The 25378-nt window shown below is 43.8% G+C and overlaps 2 protein-coding genes across 16 annotated transcripts in view; both read left to right on the top strand.

Annotated features, from left to right (window-relative positions):
- DDI2 (DNA damage inducible 1 homolog 2) overlaps nt 1–14088 on the top strand; it is a 41902-nt gene extending 27814 nt beyond the window's left edge. For 5 of the 12 annotated variants that reach the window (XM_067721179.1, XM_067721189.1, XM_067721185.1 and 2 more), the window contains 2 exons: nt 712–901; nt 5578–14088. In XM_067721179.1, the coding sequence (XP_067577280.1) occupies nt 712–901; nt 5578–7469 (2082 nt within the window). In that variant the 3' untranslated portion in view covers nt 7470–14088. The other 7 variants (XM_067721190.1, XM_067721197.1, XM_067721254.1 and 4 more) reach the window with 7 other exon arrangements.
- Nucleotides 14089–19180: 5092 nt separating this feature from the next.
- Nucleotides 19181–25378, top strand: part of PLEKHM2 (pleckstrin homology and RUN domain containing M2) — a 41853-nt gene continuing 35655 nt past the window's right edge. For 2 of the 4 annotated variants that reach the window (XM_067721349.1, XM_067721357.1), the window contains exon 1: nt 19181–19296. In XM_067721349.1, coding sequence (XP_067577450.1) covers nt 19189–19296 — 108 coding nt within the window. In that variant the 5' untranslated portion in view covers nt 19181–19188. Of the gene's footprint in view, nt 19297–23084; nt 23237–25378 lie in introns of those variants that run through there. The other 2 variants (XM_067721377.1, XM_067721367.1) reach the window with 2 other exon arrangements.

Genomic DNA, 25378 nt, shown 5'->3' on the forward strand with positions numbered 1-25378 from the left:
CTGATTATGGCGTGTGCAGTTTTCCATGATTATGGCATGCAGTTTTCCAAATTTTGTACAATGAATATGTATCACATTTGAATTCAGACATGAACAATTGCTGTGTTTGACAAAGAAGTGTAAACTGTATCCCATAAAGATCATTCTGCTGTACAGTTTAAATATTAAAAAAGATTCTGGGGCTTCCCTGGTGGTGCAGTGGTTAAGAATCCGCCTGCCAATTCAGGGGACATGGGTTTGAGCCCTGATCTGGGAAGATCCCACATGCCATGCAGTAACTAAGCCCATGCGCCACAGCTACTGAGCCTGCTCTCTAGAGCCCTCGCACCACAACTACTGAGCCCACGTGCGACAACTACTGGAGCCCGTGCTCCGCAACAAGAGAAGCCACTGCAATGAGAAGCCTACGCACCACAGCGAAGAGTAGCCCCTGCTTGCCGCAACTAGAGAAAGTCAGTGCGCAGCAACGAAGACCTAACGCAGCCAAAAACAAATAAATAAATTGAATAGATATTTTAAATATATATATAGATATAGATTCTAAACTAACAATGTTACATAGCTTAAAGTTTAAATACTTTAGATAAAATTGGTTTTTTGAGCCATCTCTGTCAGTGTTGCTCTTTGTGAATGGAGTTTTAAATTCAAGATCATAATTTTCCTGCATCGTGTTCTATCTGCTATCATCAGTGTTTGGTTTCTTTTTCTAAGTGTTCCATTGACCTCAAGAAAAATGTACTCGTGATCGGCACCACAGGCTCAAAGACCACCTTCCTTCCTGAGGGGGAGTTACCAGAGTGTGCCCGGTTGGCATATGGGGCCGGGCGAGAGGAAGTACGGCCAGAGGAGATTGCAGACCAAGAATTAGCAGAAGCCCTTCAAAAATCTGTAGAGGATGCAGGTATTTGGAGTGGCCAGGCTCTTAAATAATACTCGTTATTGGTGGGTGAGCCAGGGAAGTTGGAGCTTCAAAGGGGAATAGGGACCTTTCCAGTCGTAATCAGTCTCATCGTCCTGTTGTAGGTATGTTCCTTGTCTTCTTACTGCCTCTTCCCATCTCTAAATACAGTACAGAAAACCTCCCGTGTTTCAGTAGATCCAGAAATAGCAGTCCATTGCTGTGTGCAAGATAGAGTGGGGAGTTCTTTGCTTAGGCACATTTTGGTGGGATTCCTAAAGAATCTTGTTTTTTTTTTTTTTTTTCTTGAAGAAAATTGTAACAGTAAGCAGAAACTTCCTTTTGAGTTCAACATTTCCTGGAAATTTTCTTGTTTTCTTAGGCCCATTTATTTTGGAGGATGACGTTGTGTCTGTGACTAAGCAGCACTAAGCTTTTTAATATCTACTGAAAGTGCTGCCACCGAAATGAAGCTACGTAATATTTTTTTTCCCTAAGTCTCAGTTGTAGCTTCTTTAATTCTAAAGATCAAACCAAGTTTTCTGGGTAAAATGGAGGGACACAGTTATGCCGAAATTCCACTTCTGTGGATAAATTTTCCCCGTCTGTTACAGAACAGTGACTCTGGAATATATTTTCTAGAAGCTAAAGAGAATTAACTTTTAAGTTTGAGTTATTTTAAAGTCTTGAGCTGTAATTCTTCATTAGTGACTAATATCACACATTGCATTTGCTGATATAGTAAAATGTATTAGAGCTACAAGTTCAGGGAATAGCTTTCTCCTAAGGACAAAAAAGACAAGAGCTTTAACAATAAGCAGCCAGATTTTGCCAGCGTGTATCACCAGAGAACATCCGGTGGTCTCGCCTTGAGATTCTTTAGAATGAGCGTGAGTAGCAGATGGAGTTTCCAAGCCGGCTTTGTTCAGAATCTGCGCCACCACCACCTTTTGGCTCAGTTTTACATATGAAGTACAGTTTGGGTTGTGATTTAAGTATTTGGTAGGAAGGGGAGAATTTTGAACAACCAGACAGAGAAAGACTAAATTAATAGTTTTAACCTTACCCGCAAGGCAAGCTTGAATGAGTTTGACATATCTACTTAGAAGGTTTTACTTTTTGTTTTGTTTCGTTTTGTTTAGTAACTTGTCAGCTTAGTCATAATACTATACATTAATAAAATGAGGGTATGTTATCATTTTGTGAAACCTCTGTTGTTCCCCCCACAGTTCTGGTGCTTTTACTTGAGAAACACTAGCTGATGGTAGCAGTGCTTTATAACCTACTGACAGTTACCCTCTTTGAGTAATTACTTTCTTTTAATAAAAAGTTGAAGAGATTAAAATAGAAACCACAGATGTTTTCAGCCATAGTGAAGGAGGTGTACCAGTTTTAAAGGATTAAAAGGAAGTGGCTCTTTACCCATGTGACCTTTTGTTACTGACAGTGTATGTATGGCTTGCGCTAATTTTTGTAATGTTTAGTGAGGTAATTCTTCAACATCAGATTCTATTTGTTTGGAACATCAGCTTCCCACTATTATCAAAATCACCTACCCCTAGACATAGTAGGTGAATGTATTTTTGCTAAAAACTGTCTCTTTGGTGGATACTCTATAGCAGCATATCTTTATCTTTTCTATTGATTAAAAAATAATTCAAAAAAGTAATAATTCAGAGTATTTTAAAAAATAAGGTAAGCCAGGATAAGTAATCATGTTTGGTTTGTTTTTCTTCTAAAAATAAATCTCAACTGAAAAAGAAACTTTGAAAGTTTCTGTAATATGTGTTTGCTCACCTTGACTCCATAAGATTTCCATATCGTGTAATTCTGTCTATGGATCTCCTTTTTTTTCACCTATTTCACATGTTTGCCCATGAATTCTCTGTGTAGGTGTGTAAAATTAATTTCTTTCCAAGTTCTGTTGAAAATCTGTTGAAGTTGACACATTGCTTTATGTATTGTGAGAGAATTAAAGCAACCAGCAAATCTTTTTGATGTCCAAACTACAGGAGCGTTCCCCCACTTTGACTCTACCAGTTCCTGATCTTAAAGATGGCAAAGGAGTGGAGACTATAACCCTGCATGCTGTGTGGTTTGCATTGTTAACCCAAGGTTTGCTTGTCTGTTTCCTAATTCAAACAGAGCGTCAGAAGCCATGATGCATGTAGTGTGTGTACTGCAGCTGGAGTGGGCCCCAGACCAGGTACTTATAGACACCACGTTAAGCCTTCCACCCAGTCATCGTCTGTGGTCTGAAAGACTTCGTATCCTCAGCAGCTCTAGAATTTAGCTTCTGTCATTCACCATTTCACCTTGTTTAATCTGGTTACAACTAGCCTGTATGTGTATTTGTATGTTGGCATACATACATATCTAAGCATGGTTTCCTATTTAAAATTTTATCAGTCATTAGAACAGTTCGAGGGGGAAAAAACCCCAGCGAAAACAAATGACCACTGTGAATATCAAATCAAGAATATTAGCATCACAGCACTTTGTTGGTGGAGATGACTGTGTTATTAGGGATTTTGTAAGTCCCTTTCTTCTGAAAAACGGACAGTGTATTTTTCACATTACTGCACACAACTACCAGCATTATAGAGGGGCTGAAATTTTCATTCTGTTGAAGAAGAAATGGAAACAGGCCAGGTGACTTGGCCATTGTCACAGAGTCAATAACATAGGCAGGACTGAAGTTCAATCTTCCAACAAGAGCTGAAACTTTGCTTTTCCCTCTCTCCCTAGCCTGACAGTTTTCCACAGGAGGCTCTCTGCTTCCATCTCCCTGTATGCAGATATGATAAATGTCAGCCTGAGTGCACTGACTGGTCTGTTAAAAGAAGGAAAAGTGGTCTTTTCAGACTCTACCAACCTAGGACTTTATAGGGGTTTGCAGGCTGGTTGTAATTAGATATATAGCATTTAATTGCTTCTTTCTTTCATTTTCCTTGTAAGGATGGGTTAAAAGCAGCCATCTTTAATTATTAATGTCCGTTGACCTCATCCTCTTCTCCTGTCCTATAGTACTGACCCAGTCCTCCCCTACATTTAGGACTTAGGCCAGTGAAACTGACCATCTCAGCTACAGGAGGACTATATGCTGCTTTCATAGTGAGTACGGAGTACTTTGAGGTCATGTTCACCTTCACCTCCCCCAGCTGTTATAACTGACATACCGTTGCCAGAAGGCCATTACCTTTGCCCACCTCTGTGCTGCTAATAACATGGATATTTGACTACAGTGCATCTTTGTGTTCTCATTAACTCGAAATTGAACCTCTTTCAGAGTCAGCCTTAGAGATTGATAAATAAAACTGATAAATGTGTTTCTAGACTCTAGTGAATATAGTTTGCACTGAGATATATGCTGTTTTCCTGTTTATCCCTAAACTATAAGATTATTTCACAAGAAGTCAGTAACTTCCTGACATAGTGCTTTATCTTTTCAAGCTGTTAACCTGTGTTGGATTAGAATGATTTAGAGCCTTTTGAATCATAACTGCATTGCTTCATGACTTCTTAAGTCATGAAGCAGTTGAGTTGCATCTGTCCTAATAGTTTGTATTGTGATGTCATTTTTTGTTACCAGCCTTTGACTTTTAATTAACAATCTTGTAATAATTGCATAGAGGTCAATTTTTAATTGGATTAGTGGCAAAAGGAGAGTTGGAACTGATGTTTAATGACATCATGATGTTTGCATTGAGGTGTGGTATTTAATCCTTCCATTTTTTATGAGTGGTCAGTAAGTTGCAGTGGATCTAGATTGTTAATTGCTTATTGGAAAACTTATGAACTATATCCCTCCACTGCCCTCCCCTGCCCACATTTCCCTGCCCTTAAAGTACTTAAATATTCTCACTTAGTTGTTGCTGTGATAAAGTAACTGATAATCCTTTTTAAAGTTGCATTATTTGGTAAGATAATAATTGGGATTTAATCTGTTTGATCTTTAGCGCTTTTTTTTGTTCTGAGTCAAGCTCATATAGTTTTTGGAATGTTTGGATAGAAATAAATAGAATGTTTGCTTCTCTGTCTTCTGAAGGTCCCTGAGTAGTATCACATTCTTATTTCTCTTTATAATTCCTGCTCTGTCTCAGATATACCTGGTTTAGACTTCTCAGTGTTCACATTTGACACTCTGAAAGAGAATTGGCACAAGAATCATTCTAGTACTGAAATCCTCAAGATTGTATTGTGCTTTTAAGAATCACCTGAGGAACTTACTGAAAATACAAATTCCTGGGTTTTATCCCAAGGATGGTATCCAGAATCTGCATGCTTAGGAAACATCCCAGGTGATTTTAGGGCAAGTGATAGAGAAAACACACTTGGAGAAAATATTCTAGAGTTCTGAACCCACTGAGAATAAAGATACGTAAATGTCCTTCAGTCTTGAGCACTAACTCAGCCCTTATGTGGTACTTAAATAAAAATATTGAATTACAGTACACATATTTTGTTAAGAACATGCCTACCTCTTATCCTGATGCTATGATGTTAAATTGTCCACCACGATGAGAATGGTTCTTGTATAAAGTCTATAAATATAAGACAAACCCCAGTTTAAGGACCTGATTTTGTTCTGTCCTGTTTAGATTTGTGTTCTCTGATAATTTAGTGGACTTTGTAACCTGCTAATTAATCTTTTTTCCTTTGACTGTTGTTCTATGTAGAGAAAAGCGGTAAAGAAACTACCTCACTGGGAATGTCATCATTACCGACTTCAGATGGATTTAACCATCAAGCCCATCCTTCAGGACAGAGTCCTGAGATTGGTAATCCTTCACGTCTTGCTCACTCTGTCTCTGCTTCAGTCTGCCCTGTTGAGCCCAGCGACCCAGACAGCATTGAACCTAAAGCTCTGAAGGCTTTGAAGGCTTCAGCTGAATTCCAGGTAACCTGTGAAAAGAAAGAACATCTTCCTCTACAGGATCTTTCTGATTGTGCTTCTTCAGCAGACAGTGCTCCAGCAGACCAGAGGCCAGCTATGCCTTTGCAGAATTCACTCGAAGAAGCCATTGTTGCAGGTAATCTAGAGAAATCTGCTGAAAGAAGCACCCAGGGCCTCACATCTCATCTCCACACCAGACAGGAAGTTAGTTTATCTGTCACTGGGATGGAAGAACCACAGAGGCTTAAAGATGAAAAGGGTTGGCATCCAGAATATCAGGACCTGAGTCAAGCGAGTGGCCTTCAGCAGCATGAAGAACCGAGGACTGGACAGCATGAGGTTATACGGCAGAATGCTCCCCATGACCGAGCACGTCTCTGTAACACAGGGGACCTTGAACTTCTTGGAGAAAGGCAACAGGATCAACAAAGAAGTATTGGTTCGGAAGCTACAATGGAAGGAGACAGGCTAGAGCAGACTGTGGACCTTTCGGGTACAGAGAAAAATATTCTACCTTCAGGGTGCTTTGGCTGCTCAAGTTCAGAAACACTTATGGAAGTAGATATAGTTGAACAGTCCCTAGCTGCTGTGCTCAATTCAGCAGGTGGTCAGAATACCAGTGTCAAGAACATCGGTGCATCTGATCTCACCTTAGATAATCCCTTGATGGAAGTAGAAACATCAAAATGTAACCCTTCCTCTGAAATTTTGAGTAATTCCATTTCCACTCAGGATTTACAGCTTCCAGAAAGTAATGTTGAAATGTCTGGAACAAGTAAAGAATACGGGAGTTGCCCCTCCTCTTTAGTAAGTCTCTGTGGCAGTTGTCAGCCATCCATAGAGTCCACAGAGGAATCTTGCTCATCTGTAACGGCAGCCTTGAAGGAACTTCATGAACTTTTGGTCATTAGTAGTAAACCAGCTTCAGAAAACACATCGGAAGAAGTTATCTGTCAATCAGAGACAGTAACTGAGGGCCAAACAGGTATTAAGGACCTTTCTGAGAGATGGACCCAAAATGAGCATCTTACAGCTACCCAGAGCAAACACTGTTCACAGATCTCCTTTCATCAGGCCACATCTGTAACAGTGAAGACAGAAGAATTAACATACACTTCAACTGACGCTGGAGTAGAAGATGAAGAAAATATTAACTTCAGGGGTCCAGGTGATGGCGTATTAACTGATAGGGAAGGTGTCCCCAAGTCTAAGGAGTCAGTAAATGAGAGCAGTTCTGTCACTGTAGCCTCAGCTGAAACGTCCAGTCAACTACATTGCACCTTTGGTGCAGAAATTTCACCCAGACTTTTAGCAGGTGAGGAGGATGCACTCAATCAGACTTCTGAGCACACTGAGTCCTTGTCATCCAGTTTCATATTGGTTAAAGATTTGGGCCAGGGCACACGGAATCCAGTGACAGACAGGCCTGAGACTAGAGAAAATGTCTGTTCTGAAGCTGCAGGGCCACTTCTAGAATTCGTACCACCTACCAGCCAGCCATCATCAAGTCCCTCCTTTCTTGCACCATTAATTTTTCCTGCTGCGGACATTGACCGGATTCTCCGTGCCGGCTTTACTTTGCAGGAAGCTCTTGGGGCTTTGCATCGAGTTGGTGGAAATGCAGACCTTGCACTTCTTGTTTTGCTAGCAAAGAACATTGTAGTTCCTACATAACCATGGAAACGTGGGCTAGACCATACTCCATTCCCTTACAAAAAGCTATATATTTACACATACACACTCACCACATATACAGTATATGTAGAAACCTGCAAGCAGAATGTTGAGCCAGATTTTTTTTAAAGATTTTTTTCGGCCAAAGTAATTTATGATCTCTTGTCTGATGAATTTGTCTATTCTATTTGTTGAAATTTGGGCCTTTTAAAATGTATTGGCAGTATGTGCATACAGGAGCTTTTTATTAACATTAAGATGATGTATTCTGGAATGAAATTGGTGGTTTTGTGTATAGCATACCATTTTAGAATGAGAGTGAATGCTTTAAAAAGCAGAAGCCGTGAGAAGTCCCACCACCCATGCAGCTAAAAACATCATAATTTGGCTGTGTCTGTGCTGTAGGCAAGGTGTGGCTTGTTGACTCAGTTTTTGGTTTACAAACTTGATTACATGGTTTGGTGTTTGGAATCATACTTAGTGCTTTATGTATTACGATTCATCAGTTGTCACAGGAAACTGAAGAATATCTCCTAGAGTGGTATGTTTTTATTCGTGTGGTTAGGACTTGACATTTTAATGGGATGAGTTGGGAGGGTTTAAAACTTGGGCTGCTTTGTACATCACAGGCTGCTGCATGGATTGCCAGATACCTTGGGTGGGATACTGTGAGGGAATTAACATTAGCGCGAACCATGGTGCTACCCAGATTTAAAAAAAAGAAAGAAAAAACTGTAATTCCATTTGCAAATGTCATGGTGATGTTTCAAGAACTGTGAGTGAAAAATAATGGCCTAAACACTGGAGTTAACTAGTGACTGGGTTTGGTAGCATCTCACTGATCACAGCTCAACCCTTAGTGACTAATGATGAGCTTATGTTCAGCTAGTGGGTTGGTTGCCAGCAGTTTACTTCCTTTCCAAACGCATCTTCTTCTAGGAAGTTCTTCTAAAGCTCAGTTTGAGCTGTGATCTGAGTGAAATATTCAAGTGTGATAAATAACCTTGTCACTGGTTTATCTTGGTGCTTGGAATGGTCAGTGTATTTGGTGAGTGTCTTTCATGGCAGTGGAAATAGTAATTGGAGTTTCTGACTCAAGTGGCCTTGGTAGAGTTTTCCATCCTTTTCTTTCCTCAGGAGTTTCTTTTTTTAAGCAAGGTTTCGTCATATTTGTGTTTACACATGTCAAGTTAGAGTGGGGCATAGTATATAGATGTATTTATTGTGGCCTTTTTTTATATGAGGACTAGCCCTTGGAAATCACTGTCCTGTGGGCCCCACTGTGCAATAATTCTACTGGGTAGATTTTAGATACTTTTTTTCGTGGAAAATAAACCCTCTTAAGTACCTAGCAGGAATCTGAAATCTTGGTTTTATTGAAGAGAATTTTGAGAATGATAATTCCCTATTCCAGGTTATAATTTGCAATGTGTTTGGAACAGAAGCTTCAAAAGGGTGATTTGTGAACTTTTAACTTTAAGTGATTTTTGTCTGAAGTCTTACTCTCTTTAAAAGCTTATTCTTTCTGTCAAAATTCACGTCATTGAGCACAATCAAAATGGAGGCTCATATCTCAGGAGTTTTAAAATGTTTGATTTGGGGGCACTTAGACATTTCTTTTACCCTATTCCATGTTCTTTCTTTTAGCTGTGAGGTTCGTATGTGTGTTAGGAGCCTGAGTGATATGATGGAAAGTTGCATAGATTCCTCATGACCCTCTGAAGTTAGGGAATGGTTGACAGAAAGAGTTGTAGTTTACTGTGTTCAGAAGGGCGCTCAGAACAGGTTAGCCAGATTGTCTTTAAAGTGTTCTTTTAGACGATCACGTGCTGTAGATCCTTTTGCCTGCTCTACACCAAAGATGTAAGATGCACTAGGAACCTGCTTATAGGATTTCTGTCAACCGACTCTCAGAGCTGTGACTGTAATTAAGTAGTGGTGCTATGATTGAAGCAAAATTTAGTAGCAATGCAATGGGCCCCTGATTTGCGTTATGGGTATGCTTGGGAATTTATTCTAAGCTTATAAATCTTTAGGGTCACAAAGTGGGGTGAGTCTATGACAGTAGACTCCTCCAAAAAGGCCTTCTGTATGAAGATGGGCCTCAGAGGTTTTTTGTACTAGCAGTTCCTCTGACTACTGTTCAGAGGCTTGGCCACTGAATTTTCACAGTGTGGAGATTTGGGAGTCAGTCCCAGGTGGGATATAGAATATCAATCTGGAAAAGGTTTCATTACGATAGCTTTTATTGTATGTATATGTATATTTATTTCTAGGAGAAAATTGGATAGGCCTATCGTTGTACATGTATTCTTATTAGGAATACTTTGAGCTTAACCCACTTGCCAAATATGCTTGTCCTTTTTCATCATTTATCTTTCAACTTATAATTGCTTTTGATTTTTTTTTTTTTTTTTTTTTTTTTGCAGTATGCGGGCCTCTCACTGCTACGGCCTCTCCCGTTGTGGAGCGCAGGCTCAGCGGCCACGGCTCACGGGCCCAGCCGCTCCGCGGCATGTGGGATCTTCCCGGACTGGGGCACGAACCTGTGTCCCCTGCATGGGCAGGCGGACTCCCAACCACTGCGCCACCAGGGAAGCCCTGCTTTTGATTTTTTAAATCTTCCTGTCCATCGTTTGTATGAAAGTAAAGTTGTTGACATTGTCAAGATTTTAAATCATTTTTAAATTTAGCAGTTGTAAAACACAAAAGGAATTCAGGAACATGACACTAGTGAACCTTCATTTTCAATTTTTATTCAAAGTGCAGAAATTAGAGATTAACTTCTCCAAGGATAGGATAAAATCATTGTGAACTCCTCTGGTTGCCAACAGAACTGATAATGGCCAGCCATAACCAGTAATGGGCTGCTTTACTGGATAGCTCCTTTGCCATAACCGGTAATGGACAGCCTTGTGGTCAGCACGTACCTCCAAGGGTGGTATCTGTTTATTCACCAAAGAGAGGAGAAGATTTACCTATATGACTTCTGCAGTTTCCCTTTAGTTGGTTCCTGTGTATAAGAATGTGCTTGGTAACCAGACAGCTATACCTAGGCTATAGATTTTGCCGTTGCAGCTGGTAAGAATTATTTCCACTCGTACCTCTTTAGGCATCCAGACATCAGCCAGTAGCCTTCATCCCACAGTTTGGGCTTTAGCTATTAACATATAAAGATTACCAGTTGCAAAGGGAACTACATAGATGGTGAGTGTGTATGAAAACTGTCCTGCCTTGCAGCCTACAGAACTTTCCAGAGCTCCTTGTCTCCATATATACTGAAGGGAGACACACACCTTGTATTTTTTCCCAGAGCATTTCTCCAGTAAGAGAGTTACATGGAAAGATATATGAGACTTTGTGTCACTGATTCTGTGATAACCAGCTAAGGTGGAATCTGCCTGTTTTTCCCTTAGCACAGCTTACTATCCCTAGTAAAAGCCATAAAAATTTCGTTGGTTTAACCATCAGTTCATGTGTATATATACATGTGTGATAGACAGATATCCTACAGTTAATTTTACATAGATTAAAAAGCAAACAATTTTTATATCTACAGATGTAGTCTTCAGTTATGATGGTTTTTATGTATATAAAAAACAGCCTTGCAAGTAACTGGCCAGAAGAGTTGCAGTACATTCTGATTTCCTTTTCCTATCTCTTTGCCACCTGCAGAGAGTATAAGCAGGATAATTGAACTGCTGCATATTTCAAACTAGTTATCAGTGGTGACATATCACAAGAGAAGCTAACTGGATTATGCATTCTCTAGCACAGATACCAAAAAGCCAAATATCTCCTTTGAATTTGGTGACTTAGTGTAGTCCACGGCTGAACTAGAAAGAGACAGAGTTCTCAAGAGTTCCCTTCCGAGAAGATGAATGTTAACTTAGTTCTGTAAGATAAAAATAGCTTTCTTTTTGAAAGATTTAAAAATGCCAATTCCTGTTAACAAAAAAGTAAAAATTCAAAGCATGTCCTTGAGAACCAGAAATGTAAAATCATGGCTCAAATTCTCTACCTTTGTGGTCCCTCGGTAGATGTTACTAGGAGTTCATGGAGTAAATCAAAGAACTTAGGGGAGGAACCTTTGATATGCTTGATTTTCTCTTGTGCCTTAGTTTCTCCAAATAGCAGAGGCATCAAATTTGGGTGGGGAATAAAAGTGGAAGGAGGGGGGCAGCAGGGAAGTCTGAAAATGGCTCTCCTGGAGATAGGCATGCGTGGAGTGGTCCTAAGGCTCACCTTTATTGTTGGTTGAGAATTATTCTGCACCAAATCGTTAGATTTCCCCAGGTAGAAGGATTATGACACGGCTTTTTTGTATCAGGTATACCCCCAAAAATGGTTTCTAAGCGTTTATTATGTTCTTTGTGGCACTGTCAGTATTGTGGTGAAGGCAGAGCAGAAGTTCAAGAAAATCTTATATTACAGGGAATGTTTACTCTCTTGAAGGCTATGCAGTTTGAATCTTTGAATAAGAGTTCATTATTCATTCAAACATTAAGTGCCTGTGTGCCAGGTACTGGGGAGCACTGGGGATACAGGAGTGACTAAAACAGACTGGAAGCTGCTCTTGTGAAGCCTTCAGTCCAGTAAAGAGACATGAAACAAATTTTAGCTTCAAGTGCAACATCTATTTTTGCCTATTAGCATCATTTATTTTAAAAGTCATATTAGGATGATTTGGTTCAAATTCAGAGAAAACTGGGAAAATCAGGCTCAAAATGGAATTAGATGCTGTGAACCTAAAACTGCTCTAAAAAAAATATTTTTTAAAAAGTGGAATCGGAGAAACCAACAAAAAATGTTCTAACATTTGGTAGAAACACTTGAAGAGATCAAGGATTCAGAAATTAACGTATACTGTTGGTGGAGGGGGAATTAGGCAGGATAGAAGTGCAAGTGCAAGTAAATGGAAGATGACCTAATATGCACCAGTGACAGTCAACTTTTCCTTCCATCAGGACCTCCTTCCATGCAGGATAGAAATACGGAGTGTGCTGTGGCATCCTTCCCACTCCCCCTCTGAGCACGGCTGCTCTGGAATACTAACCATCTGGGCCAACAGGACTTAGCAGAGGATTCTGGGGGATTTGCTGTTTTAAAGCAGCTGAGTGCAAGATGTGAAAATAGGAATCAAGAGCAGAAAATGTAGCAAGCAGTGGTTCGGGGACTGGATGGTGGGCAAAATTTATTTACAAGAAGATTCAAGGCTCTACCTAATGCTTCTACAGGACAGCTCCATCAAAAGGACATTCTTTAACCCATTATTGAAAACATCACCGTGTATGTAGTAATCCTGAAGGATACAGGTAGAATTTCTGGACCTTAACTGCTAGTGACTTCTGAGGTTTACAGTTAGAAAACTCTCACAGGTTTATCTGTTATGTATCGGTGATTGGTAATCTAGACCCTCTGGGGGCTGTGAAAGGTGAGAGGATATAGCAGATAAGATTCAGAGCACAATCTTAGGGAATGAAAGCTACAGAGAAAATGGTGCAAGGGCATAGGAGTTAGGGGATATTTCTTTTACCTAAAAAAAGTTAAGCAAACTACAGAAGACTTGGGGTGGGGGTGTGGAATACAAAATTAGAATAATTTTTACAGAATTATATTTCTTTGAATACATACCATAGGAAGGTTTTCATTAGCTGACTTGGGGAAGGGGCATGCTGGTATATTTTTTTCCTGGGAAGATGCATGACTAATAATAAATTATTTTGTTTACCATGAGTTTGTTTTACGTACAACTCTGAATGATGCATCAGTGACTTAAAGAAAGGTAGACCTCTGTAATTTCCTATCAGAGGCAGTCACATCAGTTTGTGTCTAGATTCCTTTGGTCTGAGATTACCCGATGCCCACCAGACTTCCTTTTCTTTCCCTGAAGGCCCCAACAGCTTTGAGTTTATGCTTCCCATCTGAGACCTTTCCCTCTGAATGATAATATTTCCATTCTCTATTCTCCTGATCATCCTTTTGAAATAGTTCTGGTGATATACTCAGATCAATGTATTTGTTTTTTTTTACTATGCGCTTACAATGAACATTGACTTGCCCATTTTTATTCAAAATTTTATTTCCATGGCAAGTTGGGCTAATGGGCTTTGCACTCAAGTAAGGTTTGTTTACCAGTTTTGTAGCCATATTTGGCAAATTTTAGCAAATAGAAAAAATCCCTCTTTTCCCCTTTGTTCTTGGCAGTCGTACTTTTATTGCTTTCCTGATTTTTCTTTAAGCTTTGAGGCTACTGCATCTTACAAGAGCAACTAGGCTGATTGGCAAAATAGGCTTGCCAATCAGTAGCTCTTTTACTCCCATAATGCTTTGGTTTTGAGAGTTGGGAAAACTCTGAGAACTTAAGGGAACCAAACTCAGGAATCCCACAGTTGGTTGCATTGTGCCATTGGTTTAGGGGCTAGACATAGGACCTGTCTGCAGCTGAGTGAACTAGATGAATTTGGGTTTGAGTTTTTGTCAGATACTGAAATGTAAGTCAGCCCTAAGTAATCAAAACACTTTATTTTCTTTTTCTTTTTTTTTAATAGGAACTTTCTGAAGAAAAAGTGATGTGTAAAACATTTGATATTTAAGACAATAAAGTTTTTATCATAAACTCTTGTTTGATCAGTTTCTTTTAAATTGAGATGGTTGGTTACTTTTGTCCTTGTCTCTGTCTCCCTGCCCTTTAAATAACTTATACCCAGGCACTGTGACTTGTGGCCATGAACCTAAACGCCAGAAGAAGTGGGCATCTCCAAGCCATTAGTCACCTCCAGGTAAACACTGCAGGAGGCCGTGGCCATCTGCTGATGGGAAATGTCTGCACTTGGTGACTGCACAAGCAGTGGATGCACAGCAATAGGAACAACACTGGTGACAGGGTATTGCGGTTCAGACTAGTCTCTAGAGCTCGGCTGCTCGGGTTTGAATTCCAGCTTTGCCACTTGCTAGCTGTGTGACTTTGGGTAACTTGCCTAAACTTTCTGTACCTCAGTTTCCCTGTCTATAAAATGGGGGGCTTTTGGGGTGGTCATAGGGGTTTGTGAGTAAGTTGGAAACACCCTGGGATGTTAACTAGTGTGGAGTTACTGCTTTGTGCATGAGTTTGTGCTGTGGGGCCTTTATTTGAAAGGATTTCCAGTGTACATGGCTCAGCTTGTATATACAGGGAGTAGTTTGAACAAATCCCCCCGTGTTCTGTTATCTTTCCTTGCCTTAATAAAAAGAATGCTGAGAGCAAAGCCTACTTCTAGTTGGAGGTAAGAAGTACTAATTATTTTGCCATTGTTCAGATCTCAATCTTTTGATAATCAGTTCACTTGAAATGAGATTTCTAGTACTTGATAGAGTGGTAGGAAATTGTGAGACATTAGTTATCGGTGGAAAGAATTCCAGGTCCTTGGCACAGAGAAAGGGGAATTCACTGCATCTTTATTTAAAGAAAAAAAAAAGGTTTAAAAAGTATCAGGGAAATAAATGCTTTGGGGGATTTATGGCAGGAATCTATGTATCTACAGCTTGGAGGAGGAAAATTTAAGAAAAGGGTAGGATATACATTTAAAAATAGAAATACAGAGAAATGGGAAAAAAGACTTCAAAAAAGAACATAGTTCTAAATTTCAGAACGTGAATTAAGCAGAACATATTGCCATGTTACATAAAAGCGCTAAACTGTCACCAGATACTGCTTCCCTGTTCAGAACTATTAGTGTTCTAATGGGATTAACCAACTAACTATACCAGTCCTTATCTATGGATTTTTGTCCTTAAAAAAAATTAGGGCTAGGGTGGCTTGGTTCCTCCTAGACAGTTACTAAAAGCCAACATTTTCCCTGTTCGACTGCAGATACCTGAAGTTGAAGTTCCCTGAGCCAGAAATACTTCCCTGCCCCAACCTTCTCCTCTGTGTCTTTCCCTGAGAAGTAAATGGCAACTTCACCCTTCCAGTTGTTCACTCAAATGTTGACTCCTTCCTTTCACAACTACGTCAACCCATCCTAAATCCTGCTGGCTCCACTTCAAAATATATTCGAAATCTGATCCTTTCTAGAACCGTGGTCAAGGCACCATCACCTCTTACCTGGGTTATCGCATTAAGTCTCCTGCCCTTGTCTACATGATGTTCTAAGCACAACAGCCAGCATGATTCTGTTAAATCAGATCACACCTCTCCTTAAAACCCCTCAATGGGCCCCCATCTCACTCAGGGTAAAAGCCAAAGCCCTTATAATGCCTCCAAGGCCCCTGTGTACCTCTCTGCCTTCACCTGCCTGCCTCCCCCTCACTCGCTCAGCCACCCTGAACTCCATATTCCTCGAGTTCACCATGCTCTTTCTCTTCAGGGCCTTTGTATTTGCTCTTTCCTTGGTCTGGAATGTTCTTTTCCCCCCGAACAGCTTCATGGGTTTTTCTTTCACTTCCTTTAGGTCTTTACTCAAATACCACCTCAGTAAGGCCTTCTCTGTCTACTTTATCTTGTCACTTCCCTTCATTTTTCTGCTTAACACCTACACTACCTACCATACTCTGCATTTCAGTTCTGTCTCATATTATTATCTTTCTCCCCCATTAAGATGTGAGCTCCATGAGAGCAGGGATTTATGTCTCCTTTTCACTGCTATCTCCCAGTGCTTAGAACTTTGCCTTGTGCATAGTAGGCCCTCAGATATGTATTGAAGTAATAAATCTGTAAACAGCGTCATGCTTCCACAGTTTATCATCTCAAAGGCCCATGAGTAGAGTGACAAACTGCCTGAAACCCAGCCAGGTCACTGAGGTCAGTTTTCAGGTTTAGGGATTCTAGCCCAGGATGACTGTTGACCTTGAGTTTAACGTGGATTTTAAAAGACAGATGACAAAGAATTCCCTGGCTGTCCAGTGGTTAAGACTCGGCACTACTGCCGTGGGCCTGGGTTCAGTCGCTGGTCGGAGAATTAAGATCCCGCAAGCTGTGTGGTGCGGCCAAAAAATAATTTTTTTTTAATAAAAAATTTTTAAAAGGTGGATGACATTCTGAGGTTAGTAAGTTTGCAGGCTTCCATGTGAGCTAGTACTTTTTATCAGACCCACATCTAAGACTAATCTGGACATTGGCAAACGGCACCTCTCTGCTAACGGTTATACAGACTTGGGCCGTAATTCCTCATCCATTGTCTTCCTAGAATAGAAAAGGCCCAAATCAGATGTAAAGAGAAGCAGCCTTATATTTGGCTCTAGTTCTCTTTCTGTGCTTTTACTTCTAAGGCCAGCTAAAAAATTTTTCTGCATCCCTATTGAATTAAAAATTAAATCAGGGACTTCCCTGGTGGCACAGTGGTTAAGAATCCGCCTGCCAATGCAGGGGACACAGGTTCGAGCCCTGGTCCAGAAGATCCTACATGCGGTGGAGCAACTAAGCCCGTGTGCCACAACTACTAAGCCTGTGCTCTGGAGCCTGTGAGCCACAACTAATGAGCCCACACACCGCAAATACTGAAGCCCGCGTGCCTAGAGCCCGTACTCCGCAGTAAGAGAAGCCATCGCGATGAGAAGCCCACGCACCGCAAAGTAGCCCCCACTCGCCACAACTAGAGAAAGCCCGCCGCAGCAACAAAGACCCAACACAACCAATAAATAAATAAATTTATAAGAAAAAAATTAATCAAGATACTACTCAATAAACATTGAGTATCATGTGCCAGACACTGAGTTGGTGCTGTGAATGCAGCATTGCATGAACTAAGCAAAGGTGCATATTCCCATGAAGCTTATGTTGTAGCAGTCTCTTTGAGGACTGACAACAGACAAGAAAATGCAGATAGTAATACATTCTACAATGAAAATTTAGTAGGTCGGTGTGCTATAAGGGATTAGAGGCTACTTAAATATGGAGTAATGAAGGAGAAAGATCTTCTGAGAAGCTAACATTTAAACTGAGACCTGGCTGGCTAGGCTCCTGCCAGGTAAGGATTTGGGGTGCACTGTGTTAGGCTAGGCTGAGGGAACAAAGAGGCCAAAAATTTCAATAATTTATTACAGAGTTTTTATCTTGCCTATGCTATATAGTCCAAGACAGGTGTTCCACTGGCTTAACAGTCCAGCCTGAAAGTGCATCACTTTATGTCTGTTCACATGCCATTGGCGAGAACGTGATAAGGTAGCCAGGCCTGCTGCAAAGAAGGCTGGGAAATACAGTCTAGCACTGCCTGGCTACAGTGCTGTCACTGGAGCGAGCAGATTTTGGTGAACGGCTAGAGGCTTCTGCCGCCCTGGGGAAGAGGTTTCCCAGCAGAGGCCCTCAGATGTGAACACACAAGCTTGTTTAAGAAACAGAAGGTTGGTGGGAGCTGGCACACGCCAGCGGACAGATTAGGAGATGAGTCAGGCGGAGAGGCTGAACCAGATCAGCTCTGGCCTCGGAGGCCAGAGAAGAGCTTGAATGTCATTCCAAATGCTCTGACAGGAAGCTGTTGGAACCTTTTTGAAGCAGGGAGGTTGAATGATATCCCAATTTTCACCAACCCATCTTGCTGGCTGGACAATAAGGAGGAAGGAACTGGATGTTCAACATTTTTTTTGTTTTTTGGCCGTGTCTCATGTCTTGAGGGATCTTTGTTCCCCGACCAGGGATAAAAGCCAGGCCCATGGAAGTGAAAGCACTGAGTCCTAACCACTGGCCCACCAGGGAGTTCCCAGATGTTCAACATTTTAAAATAAAATCCCCTAGATTAAAGCTGCCTTGTTTGGGTTTCCACAGTCCTGGAGTTACAGATTGTAGGCACTTGCAGGTGCCGGAGTTAAGGTGTGGGAACCCGGACCATTGCTGTTTTGTACAGTCAGCCCCTCCTCCCTCCCCTTCTCAGATGGAGAGCAGCTTCACAAGGCTGACGGCCAAGGAAATATTTACTCCCTCCTCTGGAACTATAAATATATTTGCCTTGAGTTGGGGAGAGGGGAGGAATTAGTCTCTTAAACCATCCTCCACTTCCAATTATCTTTTTCTTTTTTTTTTTTTTTGGCTGCGTTGGGTCTTTGTTGCTGCGCGTGGGCTTTTTCTAGTTGTGGCTAGTGGGGGCTAGTCTTCATTGCGGTGCACGGGCTTCTCATTGTGGTGGCTTGTCTGTTGCAGAGCACGGGCTCTAGGCACGTGGGCTTCAGTAGTGGCAGCACTAGGGTTCAGTAGTTGTGGCTCGCGGGCTCTAGAGCACAAGCTCAGTACTTAGGGTGCACGGCCTTAGTTGCTCCGTGGCATGTGGGATCTTCCCGGACCACGGATCGAACCTGTGTCCCCTGCATTGGCAGGTGGATTCTTAACCACCGCGCCACCAGGGATGTCCTCCAGTTATCTTTTAAGAGGAAGTTGCCGGAATTTGTTCTTATTTTTTTCCTCTCTGTGGCAGTACACACCTTTGGAAAGAAGAGTAGAGGCGACCTGGTGGGCCAGGTCTGTGGTAGTTTTACGACCTCACCTGCCTTCACTACTTCTTCCTTCATCTGACGGTGTTCAGCCGTAGGAGACTTAGGTGTGGACAATATTTTTTTAAAAAAAGAAAGATCATTTTTCCTGTGTCACTGGTTTGGAAACTAAGACAGATTTGTCCGAGGCCCTAGAGTGACTCAGTCCAGGCTCTTGATGCCTCAGAGTCTCATGCACTTTCCACATGATCAGCAAAGTCTTGTGCAATAAATGAATAGGTTTCAATTTTGAACTTAATGACTCGCAATACCCAGACTGATGGGCACTCTGTTTTTTTCTCTTTCTTTTTCTTGTTTATTTATTTATTTATTTAATTTTTGTCTGTGTTGGTTCTTTGGTGCTGCACGCAGGCTTTCTCTAGTTGCGGTGAGTGGGGGCTACTCTTCGTTGCGGTGCTCGGGCTTCTCACTGCGGTGGCTTCTCTTGTTTCAGAGCGCAGGCTCAGTAGTTGTGGCTCGCGGGCTCTAGAGTGCAGGCTCAGTAGTTGCGGCGCACGGGCTCTAGAGTGCAGGCTCAGTAGTTGTGGCTCGCGGGCTCTAGAGTGCAGGCTCAGTAGTTGCGGCGCACGGGCTTCATTGCTCCACGGCATGTGAGATCTTCCCGGACCAGGGCTCGAACCCGTGTCCCCTGCATTGGCAGGCGGATTCTTAACCACTGCACCACCAGGGAAGTCCCGTCCTTTTCTTATTTTTGATAGGCAGGGATGGATTCCATATTTGAGCTCTGGGCCTGGGGCAATTATCTGCACATGAAAACACACACTGGGCCCCCTCCCCTTCCCTGCAAGAAGTCTTGTGAGACTAAAATATACCTCACTTCTCCCACCCACTCACATACCTATGCAAACCTTAGGAATTTGCTAGGTAGTGAGACCATAAGTTCCTCCTGAATGTTGTAAAAAGTTGAATCTGACCATCCCCCAATGCGTGAAGATAGAAACAACATGGCAGAAATGCCACCATCTTGCATCACACCTGTTAATCACAAGTGATAATAACACCTGTTGAAGCTGTCTTGTGCGCAAGCCATTTATAGGAAGGTGGTGACCAGCAGAAGATGCTGCCCAGAAGATGGCTTGCTATTAACAGCAGGGAGGAACCGCGAAGCTAGTTTGTTCCACTTTGGGTTGAATGGATTCTCAGAAGCTGGAGTTGCATCAGATAAGTTGGGGCCTGTAGGCACCCTGTCTGGGTGGAGTGGGAAGGGAGTGCATCAAAGCTGTTAGACCAACCGGTCATTCAAGCTGGCTTTCCTCCTGCTTGCCACAAACACCTTTGGACACCAGGCTATTTCTTTCCGAATTCAAAGTAACGTGTCCTTTGCCTTCAGCCTTTTCTCTACCTGTCCAGTGACTGCAGCCTCAATCCCCACCTGTCCTTCTGCCCTCTGCCTGGCTCCACAGAGGCTGTTATCTCCTATTTTCCTGAACTCAGTAATATTATTATTTTTTTAATTATTTATTTTGGCTGCGCCGGGTCTTATTTGTGGCATGTGGGCTTCTTAGTCGCGGCATGCGGACTCTTAGTTGCGGCATGTGGACTCTTAGTTGTGGCATGCGTGTGGGATCTAGTTCCCTGACCAGGGATTGAACCCGGGCCCCCTGCATTGGGAGCATGGAGTCTTACCCACTGGACCACTAGGGAAGTCCCCTGAACTCAGTATTATTAAGAAAATACCCTGGGGACCTCCCTGGTGGCAAAGTGAATAAGACTCTGCACTCCCAGTGCAGGGGGCCCGGGTTCAATCCCTCGTTAGGGAACTAGATCCCACATGCATTCCGCAACAAAGGAGCCCGCCTGCCACAACTAAGACCTGATGCAACCAAATAAATAATTAATTAATTGATTTAAAAAAAAAAAAAAGAAAATACCCTGGGTTTAGGGATTTTACTTCTTTCCCTAAAGAGTTAGACCAAGTCCCTGTAGGGCTACCTCTTAGAATAGTACGAAGAAATGTAAAGGGATCCTTGGCTCAGAAAAGGGTACAAATTGTTTCTGGGCTCCACAATTTGCTGTATGATTTTAGGCAAATTACCCTCACCCCTCAGTTTATCCATGGGTACAAGAATTGTTATTTGAGTTTTTTTTTAAATATTTATTTATCTATTTGTTTATTTGACTGAGCCAGCTCTTTAGTTATGGCATGTGGGCTCTTAGTTGCAGCATGTGGGATCTAGTGCCCTGACCAGGGATTGAACCCAGGGCCCCTGCATTGGGAGCATGGAGTCTTAACCAATGGACCAGCAGGGAAGTCCCAAGAATTGTTATTTGAGGATACATGAGACAAATGTATGGAAAGCACTTAGTTCAGTTCATGGCACATAGTCAATACTCAACACATCATTATCATCGTCGTTGGTACTAAGAACTCTTGCCCTTGATCCTGATCCTGGGTGGTAATAGAATGCAGCAATCTGTTTCTCCTTCCTTTTCCTGACACATACTTTTGTCCCCTTATCCAGTCACATAAAAACAAAAAATATCTACTACCATCTTGGGTCTTTCCTGGGGAACTGAGGGATGGGGAGATATCTTTCTGGTGTGTATAGGGTGGAGTCCATCTAGGATAAGGTGTACAATCGGTGTTTCAGATCAGTGCTGGGGTGAGTGGGTTTTGGAGGCTGAGGGAAGTGTAGCCTGAGCAGAGGAGAGGAGAAACTGGGGAGCTATAGCTGAGAATTGGGGTATCTTGGTTTTTAATAAATTTTATTTATTTACTTATTTATTTATGGCTGCATTGGGTCTTTGTTGCTGTGCATGGGCTTTCTCTAGTTGCAAAGAGCGGGGGCACCTCTTCATTGCGGACCACAGGCTCTAGGCACGTGGGCTTCAGTAGTTGCAGTGCGTGGGCTTCTCACTGCAGTGTTTTTTCTTGTTGCTGAGCACGGGCTCTAGGCACATGGGCTTCAGTAGTTGTGGCACGTGGGCTCAGTAGTTGTGGTGCACGGGCTTAGTTGCTCTGCGGCATGTGGGATCTTCCCCAGCCAGGGCTCAAACCCGTGTCCCTTGCATTGGCAGGTGGATTCTTAACCACTACACCACCAGGGAAGCCCAGAATTGGGGTATCTTAAGAATAAAAAGGATGACGATCATTTTACAATATATACATATATTGAATCATGTCACGCACCTGAAACTAATATGTTGTATGACTATATCTCAACTTTTAAAAAGCGTAAAAAAATAAATACAATGATATATATTGACACACAAAAAAAAAAAAAGGAATAGAAAGGAGGGACTAATGGATGTATCAGGAATATACTTATTTGGGAACCAAATGAGTAAGTGAGCCAGGTAGGAGACTGAGAACCTTAAGTATAAGTGGCTGCAAAACATGGTGAAATTTGGGAAGGAGAAGGGGAATTGTTACGGTGGGTTTCAGGGCTGAGGCAGTGGGGGGCCCTCAGGATATGTGGACCAGCTTTAGAAGTGGGATCGGGGTGAGAATTGGCAGGGGCATCAGGACCGAAGATGAAGGTGAGGCGAAGAGGGTGTGTTTTGGAGGTGGGGAGGGGTACCGAGGACCCGGAGTGGCCTGAAAGTTTGGGACCGGGAGGTGAGGGTGGGGAACCGAGGAGTGGAGTGACCGGGTCCTCTGGCCTGGTGAGGGCCAGGCTGGCCGGTGGGGACCAGTCGGCCGGGGTCTGTGGGCAGCTCCGGGAGGGAGTCTCTGCGCTGCCAGAAGCCAAGGGGCCTGAGAGCCGGAGTCTGAGCATTGAGGGCTCTCGGGAACCTCGGGGCTAAGGAAGGGGACGCTACCGATGGAGTCTGGGCCGTGGGGGTCTCCGGGAGGCGAGGTGTCCAGATCCCTGGAGTCCGACGGGGCCTCCGGGGGCCTCGAGCGGAGCGGAGGAGGGCCTCCAGGGTCTCTAAGAAAGGCCGGGGGACCTGGGTCTGAGGGCCGACGGCGTCTCCGGTGTCCCGGCTCTACGGGCGCGGGCGCGGGCGCGGCGCCGGCGTCCCAGCCCGACCGCCGGCCTTGGCGCCGCCCCGCCTGACATCAGTTCCTGCAGCCGCCGCCGCGCACAGCCCGTGGCCTCCTACCCCGCCGGCCGCGCTCCGGAGCCGCCGGGCCGCGGCGGAGCGAGGGGCCGGGCGAGGCGAGGGCCGGGCGGTGGGCGCCGGGCCCCGCGGCCGGCACGACGGAGCCCCCGTACGGCCGGCGGCAGCGGTTGCTGGCGGCCCCGGGGCCCCGGCGCGGGAAGCGGCGGCGGCGGGGCGGCGGCGGCGGCGGCGGCGGCGCCATGGAGCCGCGGGAGGTGAAGGACCGAATCCTGGAGAACATCTCGCTGTCGGTGAAGAAGGTGAGCGCGGCCTTCCCTCCCCGGCCCGGGCCCCGAGGTCAACCCGGCCCGCCCTGTCCGGGCCCCCGACTCCATCCAGCGCCCCCTTCTTCCCCCTGGTCGTTCGCGCGGGCCGGGGTCCCTCCTGTCACCGGGGCTCGGGACACCGCCCTCACCCTCCGCGACCCCGAGGACGAGGAGCCGCCGGGAGCCCCGGGATTTTGGAGGGGAAGCCCGGCGGCTCACGTGAGCGCCGCTGCCTCCGAGCTATTTTTAAAAAACAAAGTTGAGGTCAGCATCCTGGGAGCTTCTACAAGCCAGGCCTGGGGGCCCTGAGTCACTTAGAGGGGCCGCCACCCGCCAGGACCACCCACTCTGGGGGTAGCAGCAGAAAAGCTCTGGGAGGGCCCCACCTGCAGAGCATCCCTGGGCGGCGTCGCTGCATCCTCGATCTCCCCTGTGTTTGCCTCTCGGGAGTGGCAGTCTGGGTGAAGGCCCGTGATAAGCAGCTTCCAGTCTTCCCAGTTCTGGGTGATACTGCCTCTGGTCTTGGGAAGTTCCTTGAAAAATCTTGCCCAAGGATGGCAGTTTTGAAGAGGCTTATTTCAGAGCTTTGATTGAGAACCTAAAGCACCTTGCATTTTGGACAGTGACCTGTGGAACATGGTGACACTACGGTGTATGGGGCTCCTTGCAGTAGAGATCATGTCCCAGTTCCAGGTAGAGAAAAACTATGACCTATTAAGGGCATGTAACTAGATGTGTGAAGGAGTCAGCTTATCTGAGGAAGGGTCCCAGATAAGGGACAAAAGGTAGAATTCATATTCACTTAAAACCAAACCAGAATTGATAATCATTTGAGGAATATTGTTGGAATGTTTTCCTAATTTGAATTCCTAGTTCACCTGATAGTCGCAGAAACTGTGAGATGGTGGTGGAGGCAGGGATGACTTGATGGGTAGGAGGAGGCTCATCAGATTGGTTTAATTACTTCAACAGACCAAAATGAAGAGAATTCATGAAATCAACCCTTAAATTTGGTTTTTTTTAATATTTATTTATTTATTTTGGCTGCGCCGGGTCCCAGTTGCGGCACGCAGGATCTTCCTTGCAGCATGTGGACTCCTTAGTTGCGGCATGCATGCGGGATCTAGTACCCAACCAGGGATCGAACCCGAGCCCCCCTGCATTGGAAGTGTGGAATTCTACCCACTGGACCACCAGGGAAGTCCCAAATCAAACCTTGTATTTAAATAACCATGTTTTGGTTCGAGCCCTGGTCTGGGAAGATCCCACATGCTGCGGAGCAACTAGACCCATGAGCCACAACTAGTGAGCCTGCGCGTCTGCGGCCTGTGCTCAGCAACAAGAGAGGCCGCGATAGTGAGAGGCCCGTGCACCGCGATGAAGAGTGGCCCCCCGCTTCCCGCAACTAGAGAAAGCCCTCGCACAGAAACGAAGACCCAACACAGCCAAAAATAAATTAATTAATTAATTAATAAATAACCGTGTTCTCCCCCCACTTAAATTCCTCAAAAGCAACATAGGCAAGCAATTTTACCTTTCATAAAGATCAGTGTAGCATACAAAGAAAAGTCGATTCAAAATGTGCTCTTACTAAAAGGTTCCTCTAAAAGTACAACTAAAAGCAGCATTGCAAACATCCAATGAAAGTTTTATTTAGTTTTCCTGAGCTTTGCTAATGCAATGGGGTATTATTTTTGCTTACTCAAGGAGTGTAGGATGAGCAAATGGTTTGTTTAAAAGCAATCCAGGGACTTCCCTGGTGGTGCAGTGGTTAAGAATCTGCCTGCCAATGCAGGGGACATGGGTTCGAGCCCTGGTCCGGGAAGATCCCACATGCCACGGGGCAACTAAGCCCGTGCGCCACAACTACTGAGGCTGAGATCTAGAGGCTATGAGCCACAACTACTGAGCCCGCATGCCACAACTACTGATGCCCACACGCCTAGAGCCTGTGCTCCTCCTCAACAAGAGAAGCCACTGCAACGAGAAGCCCGCGCACCGCAACGAAGAGTAGCCACTGCTCGCCGCAGCTAGAGAAAGCCCGTGCACAGCAACGAAGACCGAACGCAGCCAAAAGAAATAGATAAATAAATAAATTTTTAAAATAAATACATAAATAAAAAAGCAATCCATCTT

The sequence above is a fragment of the Pseudorca crassidens genome, chromosome 2, assembly GCF_039906515.1.
Source record: "Pseudorca crassidens isolate mPseCra1 chromosome 2, mPseCra1.hap1, whole genome shotgun sequence".
NCBI classification, from domain to species: Eukaryota; Metazoa; Chordata; class Mammalia; order Artiodactyla; family Delphinidae; genus Pseudorca; species Pseudorca crassidens.